Source organism: Lynx canadensis, chromosome B1 (assembly GCF_007474595.2).
Source record: "Lynx canadensis isolate LIC74 chromosome B1, mLynCan4.pri.v2, whole genome shotgun sequence".
Classification (NCBI taxonomy): Eukaryota; Metazoa; Chordata; class Mammalia; order Carnivora; family Felidae; genus Lynx; species Lynx canadensis.
The window spans coordinates 2,698,921-2,713,706 of record NC_044306.2 but is presented as its reverse complement, the minus strand read 5'-3'; the positions used below and the strand labels follow the sequence as shown (position 1 = coordinate 2,713,706).

The window sequence follows — 14,786 nt, the reverse complement described above, 5'->3', positions numbered from 1 at the left end:
GGTTTTTGCTGTGGACTCATTGGATAGCTCCCTTTTTTCACTTATCAAAGGACTCCAATGAATGAGGCACTGCCTTTGGGATTTTTTAGCGGATTCCCGAGGACTCCTCTGCAGACCAGAGGACACTCACCACTTTCTGGTTCTGCATGAGGATCCCTCAAAGTCCCCATAATCTCTCTTTCCTCGTACAGGCTGCAGTACCTTTTCTCCAACTCCAAGTTGTAAATGGCTCTCAAGAGCAAGAATTTGCCCTAAGTTTGCAGAAATTCATTCTGCGTCATCCTCTTGCCCTGACCCCCGGGGCAGCTCTTTCGAGCCCAGTTATGCCATTTAATGGTGTGAACGCTGAGTTGTATCGAAGCAGAAACACGCATGTGTCTCATTCAAGTGTGCTGCTTCACACCGTGAAGGATGGAGGTGCTGTTGGTACGTTAAGGAGGGGATCCTAAGGATTCGGGAAGGAGGCACTGGGGATGGATACAGATTTGTGGGTTTTGTGTCTACGTCCATTCCCCCTGGAGTATTTCCCCAAGTGTCTGGGTCACGTTCTGTACGCAATGCTGATCCTGTCCAAAATATTTTGCAAGCTTTCAAATTACAACCTAATGAAACTGAACTGAAGAATGCCTGACCCAAAGAGAGAACAAACACAGCCAGACAGCGCTACTTAATTCCCCTAGATGCTCTTGGATAACCTCATTTAAAAAGGCCTCCTTGGATCTCTCAGGATAAGACAGGAATGCCTCCTGGTTTCTCTTAAATCAGTACCTTGTGTCACCCCCACATTCTTCCTGCTGGCAACACCCTGGTAGCCAGTGTCCTGAATCTGTCGTTCTGCATCTTGCAAACCCTGCATGCGGCGGAATCTTCTAGACCCGGAGGTACCTGCTCCCTCCATCTCAGCGCCACCTGCCTCCACCCGCGCCTTGCCTGGCTTTCCTCTGCCAACGTCCACTTGATTCTGGGAGAGCCGAGTAGACAGTGGTCCCAGCAGAGTTTATTACAGTCACACTCGATGCTGGGGGGACATGTAGGTTTAGCCATTTTTGCGAAAATCATATTACTCTTGAATGTATATCTGAATTTATTATGATACTAGTGATACTAGTTAGAGTTTGCCTTTAGTGAGACTGAAATCATAACAGAAAGTAATGGAATGTGTTATATTTCTTCTTATGGAAAATTAAAGTTTTCAGGAATGTTAAGTGAGTATTCAAAGACACAATCGTCACAAAAATTAGAAAGAACGTACACTGGCATTATTCACAATAAAAGTCATCTGTATGTATGTCTCTGTATAAAAGATTGCCAGTTAGGGTGTTTCTTTTTCTGCTTACCATTTTTTTTCTCTTAAATGGATATATGGCCAGTGATGTGAAATAAGATATATAGTTTAGGGAGAACATTATAATTTAATTGGGCTGATTTTTTTAAGACAACTTGGTGAGAAATCACTGTATTTGCTGTGAAGAACCATAAATCTTCTATATTCACCCGTGCATCTAAAATGTATACCTGTGAATTTTCCGGTGTCTTAACACCTTTAAACATGCTGGAAGATTTGACAGAAATCCTATGTAGTAAATGAAACCATCCTAAACATTTTGAAGTTCAAGAATGAAAATTGGCTTGCCTATTAGCACCTCTGAACTTCATAATTATTATCTTCCTAACATAAATGTAAACACAGGTAGTGAAAAAGTGATAGGTAAAAACCAAGTAGACTGATGAGTATCATCTAAAGCACTGTTCTCTGATACTAACATGCTGAGCGTTGTGATTACATTCTCTTTTCCAGATTGATGTTCTGGCTCAGTCTGTTACGGGTTCCATATTCCCAGATGTCACTTAAACTTTGTGTTAGTTTTGTCATTTTGAATTGTATCCCAAACCTTACGTGTATCAGAGGACTCTGGGGAATACCTGGCATAACGTGTATTCATTCACTCAACAAATATTCCCTGAATACCTGATCACAACTGTGCCAGGTGTTAGTGAGACACAGGTGAACAGGAAGCATGCCTTCTAGAAGAAGTCAGCAGTGACTTTGTGAACCTACGACAGGACGGGAGAATCAGCAGGACCATAACGTGACATTCGTGGCCATTTCTTTCCCTTTCCAAGTGTTTCTGTAACGTGTATTGTGTGCATTGTAGGAGTGTGGGGGAGTAAAGTCATCTGTTTAACTGGGTAGAGCTTAAAATCATAGCAACTGAACTTTATTTGTCAACAGTTACAAATCCTCCGTAAAAGCAGGGTGGGACATTGTATGAAATTCATGAACAAGTCCATGAAAAACATACAGACCTCCTGGGCCTTAAATTTTCATCCAGATAATTGTCTACTAACCTGACCCATGCTGAGTTCCCTTGATGAATTCTGTGATGTCCTACTTCACCTTGACCGGCATTGTCCCTCTTCCGTGGCAGCTGCGTGTGGAGGGAACCTGACGGGCCCAGCGGGTGTCATTCTGTCACCTAACTACCCGCAGCCATATCCTCCCGGGAAAGAATGTGACTGGAGAATAAAAGTGAATCCAGACTTCGTCATCGCCTTGATATTCAAAAGGTACTGTCTTTTCCTGAATCCCCCTCGAGTAGACTGTTCAAGTGTCACACCGAAAAATTACCTCACATATCCCTTCGTAAAGTACCTGGTTTTACCTTGAGTGACGCCGTAGATGTTATTCCAGTAGTTACTACATGGGGCTGCGTAATGACCTAAATGGAAATACACATATATGTACTTTTGCTTTCGAGAAGTCTGCTTGTATTAGGACATGGCAGGAATTACTTTTAAATACTATCCCGCATGCAATATGTTCCACATGAGAAGGCTGAATTTACAGAATATTCAAGAAAAGTAATAAAAAAGTGGTACAGGTACACTTAGTATGATTTCTCATCAGGGCACTACAGAGACAGTAGGAGTATTTCTCTAAATGCGTGGTAACCAAATCGTTTCCGCAATACATCTTGTCTGACGTTCCCACAGGTAGCCCTGTTACCATCACTGAAATATCATGACTTCATAGAACTTTGAAAATAGAAATTCCTCTAAATGTGCTTGCTGTAAAGTCTGAATTAATAGACATTACTCTTTAAAAAATGATTGCTGACTTATCCCTGCTAAACCAGATGACGGAGTTTCAAACATTGTGATTATTTTATAAATGTAAATTCTATAGGACTATCCTATTATTCGTATCTGGTGTATGATAGTTGCATTTTTTCCAAATCCCACGATCTTCGCCTTTGTATTTTGATTATCGATTGAACTAAATGAAGGGACTTTTTAAAAGGCACCTGGTTCTAGAGGCCGTCTTACTGATCTCTTAGCTCTCCAGGGTGAAGTGGCCTAAGTATATCTATCTGTCAGTTGAACATGTTTCCTTTTCTGATGTTTACGTCACCAACCCAGGCCTGGCCATGATTATCTTTCACTTTCTCCTCCTGATGGGATCTGAATCAGTATAATTTTAAATGTCCCTGATTCCAAATGTTAAGTCATCCTGATAAGCCATCATGTCTTCAATTTACTCAAGCTGCTATAAATTTACCCAGTGATGAACCCTCATTATGCCACTCACTCAGCCCTTGTGCAAAACCACCGAACATTTGCAGCTGTATTTTTGGGTAGCTCTGTAGGTTTTGTGAATGCTAACTTCTACCAACGCCTTAAAACCTGGAGATGCCTCTGGCACCGTGAGATTAGAAGTAAATGAACAATTGAAAGCCTTTTAGAGAACACGGGGCCTTAGAAGTAGGAGTTTCCTACCCTCCAGTGTGTCCTAGTGACTAATTATCAAGGTTCCCTCAGGGCGATCCATTTGATAGTATAGACAGACGGCAGCTTTATAGAGGTTTTTGTTTTTCCTATTTATTTTACCCACCTCTCTGGAAGAGAGGTGAAGTAGAAAACCTCCAAGTTTTCTTCCAACTTCTAGATTCTTAAGTCATTAGCTGACCCAGTGTCACGGAAAAATCACACATGTGTGACTTCTTCCAAGACGCGGACAACCGGACAAGCTGCGGGTGCTCAGGTGGGAGTGACCCTCAAGCCTTACGACTGGGTCTACTCCGTAGATGGGAGCAGGGAGCCAGAAGTGCTGGGTGGGGACAGGATTTCACCTCCCCAAGCAAAGAGACGCTGGCATTGACACGCGCTGCCCAGACGCACGGTTTATAGGGAGTCAGTAAAGTCAGGTGTGCTTCTAAGGGGCTGGGGAGCGGATGGCACGACTAGCAGGAAGGACCAAGCACTGTTTGACCTGGAACGTTCACTCCAAGGCCTTTCCTGGGTCTTGGGGTCTTTGGGAAGGGTGACTCATCACAGGTCCCTCTAGACCGGGGAGCCGAAGATACACATTGAGACTCAGATTACGTTTGGTTCAAAAGCTGGGCCACGCTTTGGCCTATTTATTGGGTCTCATGGATCGTGCAGAATTAAAAATGGATTTTACAGGGGCGCCTGGGTGGCTCGGTCCATTAGGCGTCTGACTTAGGCTCAGGTCATGATCTCACTGTTCGTGAGTTCGAGCCTCTCCACTGTCAGTGCAGAGCCCGCTTCGGATCCTCTGTCCCCCCTCTCTCTCCGCCCCTTGCCCCTCTCTAAAAAATAAAAATAAATTTAAAAAGGACATAAAAAATGGATTTTACAAGTAGAATCATGATGAATTACAAATGTCACTCCAGACTTTAGTGCATGGATTATGGTATATCCAAAAAGAGAGCGAGAGAGAGAGGTCAGACTATATTTCTTTTCTGTGACTCAGTGTATCTCCAGTGCTCAAATATAATCTGTAACAGTAATGAGCTCCACCGGTTAATGGGGACACAGCATCCCCAGATTCTAATAGCATTCTTGTAAAGTATCCCGAATAAAATTCTTCCTCCGATCAGATTCTTCTGTTTGATACAATTCCTGCTGACACCTTTCGGTTTGGTCATGCCTGATCTTTTTTACTCCTTCATTTGTGATTTTTAAGGAATTTGTCAAGTAAGCAGACTAAGGAATCTTTTAAAGCTCCCTTAAAAACTATGTCCAGGGACTTCCCGCAGGGCCCAGTGTAGCCTTGGCATAAACTGGGATGGCACGATTCAGGACTAGGTGCAGTGTTAATGTTGGGTCCTCCGTGGTGCCCACTCTCGGTGGCTTCCTTCAGAACACCTGGGGGAATTTCTGGAGAGACCTTTTGTTCCTATTTCATCACCTGGATCTCCAGATAAACTAGAGCCACTTAAACAACGTCCACGTTAGTGATGATAAAGCTTCCTGACTCACCATCCCTATTATCGAAATACGCTGCCAACTGAAGGGAGAGAGTGGACGCTGCTCGGAATGAGTCCTTGCTGAAGACACAAAGGCCCCGACTCAGAGATGAGGAAGAGGTGGAAGGCCAGTCAGAAGGCATTACTTGAAACCTCTGTCTAATTTGTCAGTTAATTCTGATCTCCTCGAGATCTTACCGTCTGTTCCAGCTTTAGTGTTTCACCTGAGAGTGTGCACGTTTTTGAAGCGCCCAGACCACCATCTGCCTTCTCATCAAAAATGGCAGAGACACGGAAAGCCACATCCCACCTGAGAACTTTGGGGATTACCAGGGTATTTAATACTAGAGGAGAGAGACACAGAGGGAGAAGTGGAGAGAGCAGGGGGGGCGGGGGGTGTGGGGCGGGAAGAGCAGATTGGAAAAAGTCAATGATGTAGGAACATGAAACGGAGTGGGTGCCTACCACTCCTCGTGCCATCCCAGGGATGACTGACGTCAGCCGACTGACCCAACCAAGTAGAGGCAATTACATTTTTCAAAGTAATAACAAACTCACAGAGAATTAAAAAAAAATTAAGGATAGCGATATCGAGGATACCTGTTTTTCAAACTAAAAATATTCACGTAAAAATCAAATATCGGTGGGAATTCCCTTTCGAACCCCTTTCTTTCAAACCATATTTCTTTAGCAATTTCCTGGGTGCAGGGAAGAGATATTCTGTCCACGTTATTAGGAATCATTGTCTTACAGATATCTTCAAACTCCTCCCATTTTGTAAAAGATGAAAGATTTATACGATCTGAAGGGAAACCAGAGTGTAAACTCCTACCATTTTGAATATAGCAGTCATTATGTCTCATGCTAACAGTATTGATCATTCATATTAGTTACACACATTGCTACTGTCACATTTAAATTATTTTTACGTTAAACTTCTGGGTTGTTCGGGTATTTAAAATGCCTTGCATGAAGGTAAGTGAACTCATTGTGTGCTTGTAGTCTGGAGGAAATACGAGACACGTGTTCGGTGCCGAACCTGATGAATGCTCTTTCCTTTAGTTTCAACATGGAGCCCAGTTATGATTTCCTACATATCTATGAAGGAGAAGATTCCAACAGACCTCTCCTTGGAAGTTTCCAGGGTTCTCAAGCCCCAGAAAGAATAGAGAGTAGTGGAAATAGTCTTTTTCTGGCTTTTCGGAGTGATGCTTCCGTGGGCTTGTCGGGGTTTGCGATTGAATTTAAAGGTACTGTGATCAGCTTAATTTGTGTGTCAAATAATTTGTGTCGAGGTTTATTCATTGTAAGCATTTATCTCTGAGGTCTTGTGTGACTGTTTCATACATAAAATGCTCGCATAACATAATGTTCGATATTTACAGTAGGGAAGAAAATCCAGAGACACATTTATACCTTTGCTGAAAGGAAAAAAGAAAAATGAATAATTTCTTTTTCCCCCAATTCATAGTCATGTAAAAATAAATTATGATGTGTGTATTGAAGGATTTGATGACATTTAAGAGTTGGGGCAGCTCACTTGGTTAAGCGTCCGACTTCGGCTCAGGTCATGATCTCACGGTCCGTGAGTTCGAGCCCCGCGTCAGGCTTTGTGCTGACAGCTCAGAGCCTGGAGCCTGCTTCCCATTCTGTGTCTCCCTGTCTCTCTGCCCCTCTCCTGCTCATTGTCATTGTCTCTCTCTCTCTCTCTCTCTCTCTCAAAAATTAAGAAACACTAAAAAAATAATAATTGTTATTATTTTAGCGTGTGTTTTAATATCCTCTCATTTGTTTCTTCAGAGTGACTAAGGTTAAGCACATCAGAATAGTAGTTTTATCTCCTTGCTTTTCAACGTGTGATTTTGTGGCCCTCACCTATCTCCACCACCCATGGGCACTGGTTCATGAGGAGCCCCAGCCCAGGCAAGCTTCCCTGTTTGCCCACCAGATGGGTGTCTCCCACTTCGTTTGGAACCCCCCCCCATCACCTGTTGCCACAGAAAATAGAGACAAACTCAAACACAAACCACCCTAAATTAAGCATTTTTCTATAGCGTCCATGAAAATAATCACATTCTTTTCAAATCCATGTCTCATGGAAACCAAGAACATACAAGATATATGACAAAGAATTAGAGAAAAGGACTTAATGAAATATCAATTCAGACTAGTGAGCGCTTTAAAAAAATAATGAAAATATGTATACTGATTTAAACTTGAGTTACTTATCAGTGATTAGAATTGTCAAATAAAACACAGGACACATTTCATGTCTGTTAATGCTTCAATGGACTTATGTTTCTTTATATGATTTTAGGTAGAAAATTAATCTATTTCCTTCTAAACACCAAAATCTACAAACTTACTGATTCTTATTAAAATGCCTAAGAGAAAAATATTATATAACTCAGCAGTCAGAGGAGTTCTTGTGCTTTGGGGATGGGATCTGTTAATGTTTATGAATAATGAAAAACAGCACATTTAGGCATTTACCATATCATCAGACGGTTTCTGGAGTAACGAGAACTCACAGACGTGCACTTCACCACGACAGTGCCCATTCTAGAATGAGCTGCAAAGCACCACCCCTCCTCTAAACATAAGGATGGACATTTGTCACTGCCCACCTGTGCACTTTGTGCTCTCCAGGGCCTCCTCGGCTGGACGAGGGACTAAAGGAGGAAGGACGTACGTTCCTAAGGGTAGGAAGAGAGACGTGCATCTTTTGTGTGGGTTTTTTCAAGACCAGGGCAGCTGTCGAACTGGGGGCCACAGCTCTTCATGTTTTCAAAGCTCTCCAGGAGAGGCTGTGAAAAACAGAAGTAGCAGAAGACAAGGAAAGGTCGCAGTGACGGTGCTTGGGTCAGCTCTCCGGCAGGACGAGAAGTAGGAGCCACGGGCAGGGTCACTGAGCCACAGTGTCTGACACCGGCTGATTGAACCCACTGTCCTCCCTTGCGCGAGTTCTCAGAGGCATGTCCTTAGGGAGGAAGGACATGAACTGTGGCAAAACACACTATGTTATGAAGTCATCGAATTAGAAAACAGGACAAACCGTAAGCGAAAACCATATCTGTGATTTATCACGAAACATCCTGAACCGAGAGCTGGAGAAATGGAACCGCAGGATTAGAGGGGGTTCATTTGGAGAGATGAAGACACCTGCCATCAGAGACCTAACTCAGTGACACAGAGCAGGTGGTCGTGTACATGGTGTTTAGTGAGACAGTAAACTCGACTGAAAGGGATGTATAACAAATAAATGATTGAAAAGGGTGAAAGGGCAACAGGCATGTATGGTAGACCCCTTCTCTGTGGTTTTGCTTTCCTGGGCTTGCGGGGTCTGGGCGACCCGTGGTCAGCGGGGTCTGGAAGCACATGCTCCGCCCCCTTGAGCTGGACTCAGAAGGGCACCAGAGGGTCCCCAGGAGCCTGACACTGGTCATCGTGTCCAGGTCACTCATGACCTTGGGTATATTTTATAGTTGTTCTATTTTATTAGTAGTAATTATTGCTAATCTCTTAAACTCTCATAGGCATATATGTATATATAAGTAGGACAAAACATAGTATACATAGGGTTTGGTACTCTGTGCAGTTTCAGGCCTTTCCTGGGGGTCTGGAAATGCATCTCCTGAATAAGGGGGACTGCTGTGTACTGAGAAAATTTTTAGTACTTTAAGAGAGAGAGGAAGCATGAGCCCAGGAGGGGCACAGAGAAGGAGACACACAAAATCCAGACTCTGAGCTGTCAGCGCAGAGCCCGACACGGGGCTTGAACCCAGGAACTGTGAGATCATGTCCTGAGCTGAAGTCGGACGCTCAACCGTCTGAGCCACCCAGGCGCCCCTATAATAAATTCTCAGAATACGTGAAGTCAGCAATTGCCAACGAGATCTCTGTTTGGCTGATACTGACACAGATCATTATAAATGCAATGGAAAATATGGAATAAATACAGTTAAACAGCCCTCTTTTGTTTCCTCCAAGCCTTCCCAAACTTCATGCTGTTCTCTTCCTCTGCCACATGCCATCCATTCCTAAGAGGACACACAATGTTAAGTCCTCAAAACTCACTCCACTTTTAGTCTGTCATGGCATATCTGTTAGAACCTCTCAGGATGGTTTTCCTGCAAACAGGAGTTTGTGGAAATAATAATAAGCAACAGATGGACAATCAGTAAGAAACAATTTAAACAGAGAGCATAATCAATATTAATTCCAGCCAAAGAAAATCAGTCTACCACTTATAATTTCCAGAGATCTTTTCTGTGTGAATGAAGGAATTGACACGCGTCAAGCCAGAAGAAGAGTGGAAACGTGTCTATTTTACCCGCTCAAGTTACCCTTGAGCATGTATTGATATTAATGACCTTAATCCCTCTGTCTGTCTCTGTCTCTCTCTGTCACACTCACACACACATACACACACAGACATGCACACACAAGCCAAACTGTATTTTTATACTGTCAGTTAAAAAATGAAGATTAATGTTTCAGGTATCTTCTAAATTGGTCACTTGAACATCTATAAAATTCAGGTCTAGAGCCTTCTGACATTACCAGGAACTTTGATGATGGCATGAAAAATGTTGACATGTATAAGCAAAAACGCCATTCAAATGATGAAGTACAATATAACTATGTAACTATATATATTACTATATATATAACTATATATTTATAATTATAAATTATTTATATAATTGTATATATTTATAACATTTATATATTATAATCTGTATATTATATATACTTATATATATACTTATATATATTATATACTTATATATATATATAGAGTTATCCATCCATTTAGAGATATTTTGGAAGGTCTATTGAATATAAAGACATTTAAAATGGTAAGGTTACCAAAAGTCAACAGGAATTAACCACATAGCTACAAGTCTCAGAGGGGAAAAAAAAAGACTGGTTTCTATTTACATTTGGGAACAGATAGGCTTTTAGTGAAAGTTTCTTTTCAGTTTATTTCTTTATTTTGAGAGCGAGACAAGGGAAGGGCAGAGAGAGAGAGAGAGACAGGGAGAGAGAGAATCCCAGGCAGGCTCTGCGCTGTCAGCGCGGAGCCCAGCGTGGGCCTGGGACTCACAGACGGTGAGATCGCGACCTGAGCGGCAGCCGAGGGTCGGACGCTTAACCGTCTGAGCCTCCCGGGTGCCCCAAGTGAAAGTTGTTACACTTCTCTTGGGCGTCCAGGTCCACAGTCCGCAGCAGACCAGCTCTGGCCCTCGCAGAGCTGCAGGGGAGGACAGAATGGAGGGCGAGGTGCAGCCCGCTCCGTGCTTAGAACGCAGCCGGCCCTCACCTCCCTGGGGCGGTCACCGCAGCCAGGTCGGAGCTGTCGGGAGGTCGTGGCGGTGAAGGCGCGGCGACTGGCGCTTATCCATCGGTCCCGACCCCGCCGCCAGGCGCTGTGCCCCCCGAGTGCAGGGAGGGAGCCCTGTGGGAGGCCCGGAACTTCTCCTGTCCTCCCTGCCGGTCTCCTCTTCCCGGTATCAAGTGCTGAGCGCTGGCACGCACGAGCCCGACCCCGGGAGTGGCCGGATTCTGTCATGGCCTCTAGGGCGTGTGGTTTCACGTCAGCATGATTTAAGTGCAGAGGTAGGAAATGACCTCAACTTTTCCAGCCTCGCTGGCTTTGCTTCAGTACTAGGTTCCGTAGCAAAAAGATAAAACAAAAAACTCGTAAAAAGTAATGTTGTGTTTTTTACCTAAATGAAAGTGATTCAGTAACGATTCTGTAGTAAAATGTGGTTTTAAGAAAAGAAGTGTAATTGTATTAAGTTGGAGTTTTTCCTATTTTCGTGTTATTGAATTGTTAACTTGGTAGTCATCACATTAATAATGACATGTTATTAATATTAACTCGATACTTAGCTACTAACTTGGTTATTTGTCCATCTATAAATACTTTTTGAGCTTTTCTCATATACCAGGCACTGTTGTAGGCAGTAGATAAAATGAGCAAGCAAACAGAGAAACAGACAGAAGCTTAAGATCCCTGCCCTTACGGAGGTGACCTTTGCTTCTACAGAGAAGCCCCGGGAAGCCTGTTTCGACCCTGGAAATATAATGAATGGGACACGCATTGGCACGGACTTCAAGCTTGGCTCAACCGTGACCTACCAGTGTGACTCTGGCTACAAGATTGTGGACCCCTCCTCCATCACGTGTGTGATCGGACCGGACGGAAAACCTGCCTGGAGTCAGGCCTTGCCTTCCTGCAACGGTACGCGTGGGCCCTGTGCTGTCCTTCATAACACTTTTACTTTAGAATGCACGGTCTCGTTTGACTTTTACTTTAGAACGCAACGTCTCAGGGGCGCCTGGGGGGCTCAGGTCATGATCTCACGGCTCATGAGTTCAAGCCCCGCATCAGGCTCTGTGCTAACAGCTCAGAGCCTGGAGCCTGCTTCCGATTCTGTGTCTCCCTCTCTCTCTGCCCCTCCCCTGCTCATGCTCTGTCTCTCTCTGTCTCAAAAATAAATAAATGTTAAAAAAAAAAATAGAATACAACATCTCATTTTACTTTTACTTTAGAATGCAATGTCTCATTTTAGAAATGCTGTCACGCTCCGGTGCTGTAGTCCCCTAACCAGTGGTTAGGGTTAGATTCCCTTACAGAGCCAATGTGGACTAAGTGTTTCACATGCCTTGATCATTTGATGTATGGCCATTGTCACAGGCTTCGGGGAGGGGTGACATTTTTCTCTCAGATAGTCTGGCATTTTTAACTTCTTTGTTTTTTAGTATTCTAGGCCTGATGTGCATTAAGAGGTACTAAGTGACAGTCTCCTGATGCCCTCTTCTGCTTCTGTCTCTGCCTCTGTATTTCAGTGTCTCTATGTCTCTCTCTCTTTCTCTGTGTGTGTGTGCGTGTGTGTGTGTGTGTGTGTGTATACACATGTATATATGTGTATATATTCATGTGTCATTCTCCCCCCAAATATCACTAGTTGTAGTTCTTTATATGGGCATTCACTTACTAAGTCCACATATTAAAAGGTAAGATCAACCTTCAAGAGCGGACAGAGCTCAGGCACCTGAGCAGCTCAGTTGAGTGTCTGACTCTTGATTCTGGCTCGGGTCGTGATTTCACAGGGCTGTGGGAGCGAGCCCGGGTCGGGATCCGTGCTGTCAGTGGATCCTGCTTGGGATTCTTTCTCTCCTCCTGTCCCTCCCCAGCTCACGGCACTCTCTCCCTGTCTCTCTCCTTCTCTTTCTCTCTCAAAAACGGAAGAGACAGAACTGACCTACAGTGGCAGCAGTCTGGTGGCAGTTACCCCGGACAGTGCAGTGACAGAGAGACAGATGTAGATTTCCGGGCCTCTGGCCGTGTCCGTATGTTAATCTAGTCAGTGGTTTCATAGGACTGTCCGTAGACCAAAGTGTTCCAGCTTTGGGCATATGACTCGTAACCTCTACCCTGAGATGATGCACATTAAAAAGAAGATGGTAAAGCCCATGGTGTTTGCAGAAAAAAAAAAAAAAAAATGATTTCCAAGTTATTTTAGGATGAACTCAGGTACCAGTTTAGTTAGATATAATGAACGTACCAAAAGCTTTCTTTTTCTCCCCCACTCAGGACAGCTCACGTTACCGGTCCCTTCAGACCAAATCGGTCAAATTTAAAAATTAAACAAAAGAAACAAACCAACGTAACGCCCTTGGTCGCACTGTGACATCCGTGTCCCTAAGTCTGTGTGTGAACCCGAGAACTTGTCGACTTAAGAAGCCACCTTGCCAGGACTCAGCACTGGGTTCCGGCACAGTAAGGACTTCACACAAGTTTCTAGAGCAAATGAATAAGTTAGTGAAAAGCTAAAAATAAATTTTCATGGAAAATTATGCAGCCTGTTAAATCTTCCTAATCTGACATGTTTTAATAACCAAAATGAAAACAGATTCATCGACGCTTCTCAGATTCCAGGTCTGGAAGAGCAAACGATGCTGAGAGAGGGAAGCAAATACACCGTGGCCCCCCATGCGTAGTGCGCGTTTCCATGTTTTTCACTAACGTCTGAACTTAACCAGTAAGGTTTGGGTCCTCAGCATTGTAATCTCTTCTGTGGAGGGTGAGGAAGCTGGCCAGCCTCATAACTCATGTTAACTGCAAAGTGCGTGTGGGACCCTGTGGGATTTCCTTGTTGCAAATCTGCGTTCCCCCAGCGCCATCGGGCCCCGGATAGGGGTGGCCGTGGGCCTGCCTGCTCTGTTTCGGTTGAGGAGAAGCCAGAGAGGAGCCCAGTTCCAGATCCACTCTTAACCTCATGTGCGAGGTGGGAAGGTGGTTCAGTGCCTGTAGGCCTCTGTGTCTTCTCGTCAGGGACAACGGTGATATTTGCCTGGTACCCTCTGTGGACCTATCATAATAATCACATGGAACGATAGCTGTAAAAGATGTAAAAATCAGGGCGCCTGGGCGACTCAGTCAGTTGAGCATCCGACTCAGCGCAGGTCATGATTTTGCGTGTGGTTCAAGGGTTCGAGCCCCGCCTCGGGCTCTGTGCTGACAGCTCAGAGCCTGGAACCTGCTTCAGATTCTGTGTCTCCCTCTCTTTCTACCTCTCCCCCACTCATGTTCTGTCTCTCTCTCTCTCTCAAAAAGAAATAACCATTAAAAAGACAGATAACGTAAAAATCCACGTATATTTATGTTACATTTTGTAGAAACTTAATATGTCACATTTTAATTATATTTAAAGTGCACATGCCCTTTATAAAATATAAATAATGCCATATACGTAAAATAAAATGCCCAGTAACCTCATAGATTTGGAAGGGCCTGAGAAACATCATTCATCTCAAATTCTTAAAAAGCAATCTAAAACTTCTATTTCAGTGTTTATTGTTATTTTTTACTTTTGAGATTTTGGAACCACTTGTTATATATGTAAATTGCTCTTTACTTACGTACACATATACACACCTATAAGTGTAAAGGGAAATTAATCTATAAACATAATAAAAAATATTATTTATATTAATAACATATAAACATATATAATATATATTGAAATATATATATTTATACACCAATAATATATAACATTAATATAATAAATATAATGTTGATGGATAACTAATAATATAAATAAGTAATATATATTTTTATTATGTTTTTAGGTTTATTTCCCTTTATACTTATAGGGTGTATACGTGTATATATATTTCAATATATACTAAATATAGATATTGAAATAAATACATTACATTAAATAAAATATATATTAAATGTAGATTAAATATATGTGTGTGATGTACATGATTCACGTACATGTATATGTAAAAATAATATGCATATATAGAAAGCAAATTTATGAGGGAAGTGTGTAAATTTTAGCACCAGGCAGTGTATTTAAGTCGTGGCCATGAAGGCCAGCTTGTGAGTCAGTGCCTCCCCTGGCTCTATTTAATGAAAAATGCTGAAAAGCCACATACTTAAGTTACCGTGTGAGCTGCTTTGGGCAGCTTCGACAACATGGAAGTTTTGGG

General features: G+C 43.0%; 1 protein-coding gene across 1 annotated transcript in view; it reads left to right on the top strand.

The window, feature by feature from the left end:
- Nucleotides 1-14,786, top strand: part of CSMD1 (CUB and Sushi multiple domains 1) — a 398,630-nt gene that overhangs the window by 131,131 nt on the left and 252,713 nt on the right. Inside the window, exons 17-19 of the mRNA XM_032593032.1 lie at nt 2,430-2,568; nt 6,333-6,520; nt 11,326-11,520. Of these exons, the coding sequence (XP_032448923.1) occupies nt 2,430-2,568; nt 6,333-6,520; nt 11,326-11,520 (522 nt within the window). The remainder of the gene's footprint in view (nt 1-2,429; nt 2,569-6,332; nt 6,521-11,325; nt 11,521-14,786) is intronic.